Source organism: Anguilla anguilla, chromosome 17 (genome assembly GCF_013347855.1).
Source record: "Anguilla anguilla isolate fAngAng1 chromosome 17, fAngAng1.pri, whole genome shotgun sequence".
In the NCBI taxonomy this organism is placed as follows: domain Eukaryota; kingdom Metazoa; phylum Chordata; class Actinopteri; order Anguilliformes; family Anguillidae; genus Anguilla; species Anguilla anguilla.
In genome coordinates this window covers 1,158,961-1,162,805 of record NC_049217.1, presented here as the reverse complement: position 1 = coordinate 1,162,805, position 3,845 = coordinate 1,158,961, and the positions used below count along the sequence as shown (strand labels likewise).

Here is a 3,845-nt window from a genome sequence, read left to right as displayed (position 1 = left end):
TCGGACAGTTTGGCTTTTCGAATTGGCAGTGATTCTTTTAATGCTAAGGCTTGGTTCAGTACAACTGGTGATGCTCGCAATATTTTGGGATCAGACATAATGAAGAGGCGGGGATACATAATCGATTATGGCAATAATTGTATTTGGCGCAATACTCAGAGTGGGGATGATTTAGTCGAAATTTCTGATGTGCATGCGGTGTTTGCTATTAAGAAGGCAGAGGATTATGATTTGGATAGCTTGTTGTCACATGATGATACCCAGCTATCAGACCTGTTAGGACAACACAGAGGGGCTTTCGCTAAAAGCAAGCATGATTGTGGTCGCATTGATCCGGGTGTCATAGAGGTGAATGTGCAGGGGCGGGACCCACCCCCTCTCAGACAGTACAGCTACCCGAATGAAGCAAACCCCTATGTGCAGAGTGCAATTGACTCCCTACTTGAACAATGTATCATTAGGCCGTGCTTATCTCCATGCCTAGCTCCTATATGGCCTGTACGTAAACCGGATAACTCATGGCGTTTATGTATTGACTATAGGGAACTCAACAAGTGCACCCCCACATGTGCGCCTGTGGTAGCTGCCACACCTGATGTTCTAGCATCCCTTCTCCCAGAAGCTAACTATTATTCTGCCCTAGATGTCTCCAATGGTTTCTGGTCCATCCCACTGCATCCTGATTGCCAATACAAATTTGCATTCAAATTTAAAAATACCCAATACACTTGGAATGTGCTTCCACAAGGTTTTGCTATCTCACCGACATTATTCCACCAGTGTTTGGCAAATGTGCTAGGTGCTTTTTCTAGACCAGAATGTCTCATTCAGTATGTTGATGACCTATTGTTGCAGACTGCAACAAGGGAGGAGCATGTCAGTTTACTTGCAGAACTGCTTCACCTCCTTGAAGAAGCAGGAATCAAATTGAATCCCAAGAAAGCGCAACTTCTCAAATCGGAAGTAACTTATTTGGGCATTAAAATTACCAAAGGGGGGCGCACTCCTGATCCACACAAGGTAGAGATTATTCAGCGACTTCCAGTTCCAGTTTCAGTCACAGCTTTAAGATCATTTTTGGGGATAGTCGGATTTTGTAGGGACTTTATTGAAGGCTTTGCTGATATTGCCAGACCGCTTAACTCCTTACTTTCGGGGAAAAAGAAAAAGTCTGATGCTTTGGATTGGGGTCCAGAACATCAAACGGCATTTGAAAAATTGAAAGATGCGCTAATTAAAGCTCCTGCATTGCGTAATCCAGACAGATCACAGCCATTTATTTTGCAGACCGCAGCCACTGAGGAAGCTCTATCAGCAGTTCTGTTGCAGGAAGTTCAGGAGAATCTGCGGCCCATTGCATATGCCTCCCGTGTGCTCTCTCCGGTTGAGAAAGCATTTGACTCATGTAACAGGCACCTTTTGGCAGTTCATTGGGGAATGTCCCATTTCGAGTACATTTACGGCTTTAATGAAGTGACACTCCATACTCCCCATACACCCCTTCAGCTTCTTTTGAATGGCAAAGTGAAAGGAGTATCTAATTCAAGATTAGCACGATGGACTTTGGATCTGGGTTCCAAAAATTTGAAAACTGTGTACAAATCTTCATGCATGTTACCCCGTACACTTCTCTATGAAGGTGACCCTCACACTTGTGACACTAAACCTGTCCAGCCTCTGGACAGTGTCTTTGAAGTGTGCGCTATAGAAGGAGCCATTGATGTATATGTGGACGGGTCCCGATATTGGCAGGATGGTCAGTATCATACTGGCTTTGCGATTCATTCGGACAATGGGGATTTCCTTTACAGATGTCCATCTCATTTCTCAGCTCAGAAAGCAGAAATTTCAGCAGTCCTACAGACCTTTTCAGTTTTTCCAGATTCAGACTTAAACATCTTTTCAGACTCTGCATTTGTTGTTAACTCTCTCACTGAGTATTTACCCATTTGGCAGAAAAGGGGCTTCACCAGCGCTGATGGCCAACCTTTAAAACAGGTCGGACCCATACAGGCTTTGTGGACAGCAGCCAAGTCCTGTACACATAAGGTTGCTCTATTAAAGGTGAAAGCCCATCAGAAGAAAGGAGTAAGCCAACATGGAGATGGTAATTTAGCTGTGGACGAGCTAGCAAAGAAAGCAGCTGTAGCAGGGAGACCATTCCATGTTCTGGAACCGGAACCAGAACTAGTTGCTGTGGTAAACGTCAGGGAACCGACAGACCTTAAGGTTGCGCAGCAACGGGATCCAGTTTTGCGGGAAGCAATCAAGCAGAAACAGAATGGGGAGGCAATTTTGGAGGGCCCATTGACTCTGTTTGATGCACAACTCCTGGTCCATGATTGCATGCTGTTGTACACTGGAAATGACATTCCAGTATGGATCCCACCCACAGAATTGCGGAATGATATTTTGTATCATATCCACAATCAGGGGGGGCACTTAGGTATAGAAAAAACAAAAGACCGATTAAAAAACATGTTTTGGTGGCCAGACGTTGACAAAAATGTGAAAGATTATTGCACAAATTGTTTAACCTGTGCCCAGATTAATCCATCACCAGTGAAAAGGAAAGGGCGACTGAGGCCCACGTGTCTAGCCGAAGGACCGTGGACAAATTTGCAGATCGATTATGTAGGTCCACTCCCTGCAGCTAGAGGAGGCTACAGGTACATTCTCATCATAATAGATACATTCACTAAATGGATAGAGGCGTTCCCAATTAAGTCCGATACCGCATCCGCCACAGCCCGGGTATTATGGGAACAAGTCTACTGTAGATGGGGTCTGCCACTTAGCCTGGAAAGTGACAGAGGCACGCATTTCACAGGAAAAATTCATACAGACTTGGCAAAACTACTTGGGATAAAGCACCAACTACACATAGCTCACCATCCACAGTCTTCAGGCGGGGTTGAACGAACAAACAGAACACTCAAAACCGCATTGAGAAAAATGGTATTGGAAAATGGCACCAATTGGGCTCAAAATCTCCCTAGTATTTTGATGTCTGTGCGAGGGGTTGTTCACAAAAGCACAGGATACAGCCCCCATGAATTGATGACAGGGAGGGGAATGCGAATGCCAGAACATCTGCTACTAGAGGTGCCGAGACCCATGATAGAGGGATGGGCGACTGAAACCTTTCTGAAAAACCTCTGTTCTTCTTTACCTGCTATGTACCAGCAAGCGGCTCAACAGATTGGCTCGATTCAGAAATACAACAAAATGTATTATGACCAACATGTCAGTGAGCAAAAATTTGAGCCGGGAGATGAGGTAATGGTAAAGAATTACCATCATGCTGGGCCATGGTCAGCTAACTGGAAGGGCCCATACACAGTCATTGACAAATGTGGAGAAACTGTATATAAAGTCCAGTACAAGGCAACAGCACGACGAACCACAAACACATGGTTTCATGTGGATCAGTTAAAATTCTACAAAAGAACAGAGAATAACTGATCGCACGTCATGTTTGTGTCTGTCTAAATGTTGGGGGGGTGGGCACTGATTTTTGTGTACACTTTTATTTTTTTCAGATCAAGCAGGAAGATAGGAAAAGAACGAAGATGCGAGGGAGTGTCCTAATGTTGATATTGCCGATGACAGTGGCGATGCTCCAGGAATGCCCAGAACAGCAACCCGCTCCCCAGTCAGGCATAGTGACAAGACCATATCCTGGAATCCTGATCAACAACGTCCAGTGGGTCCATGTACCAGTCCTGGTGAACCTGACAGCGTGGTCTCCAGATGTTGATGAGCTGTGCAAAGGAGAGAGTGTGGCTGACATCTACAAGGACCTATTGACAACGGCGTTTCAATGGAAAAACAGGCAGAGGGGC

At 45.2% G+C, this 3,845-nt stretch overlaps 1 protein-coding gene across 1 annotated transcript; it reads left to right on the top strand.

The window, feature by feature from the left end:
* Positions 1-460: 460 nt before the first annotated feature.
* Positions 461-3,465, top strand: LOC118217063 (protein NYNRIN-like). The gene has a single exon (XM_035398842.1). The coding sequence runs from the start codon at positions 1,438-1,440 to the stop codon at positions 3,463-3,465; it is 2,028 nt and encodes a 675-aa protein (XP_035254733.1). The 5' UTR covers positions 461-1,437.
* The last annotated feature ends 380 nt before the right edge of the window (positions 3,466-3,845 follow it).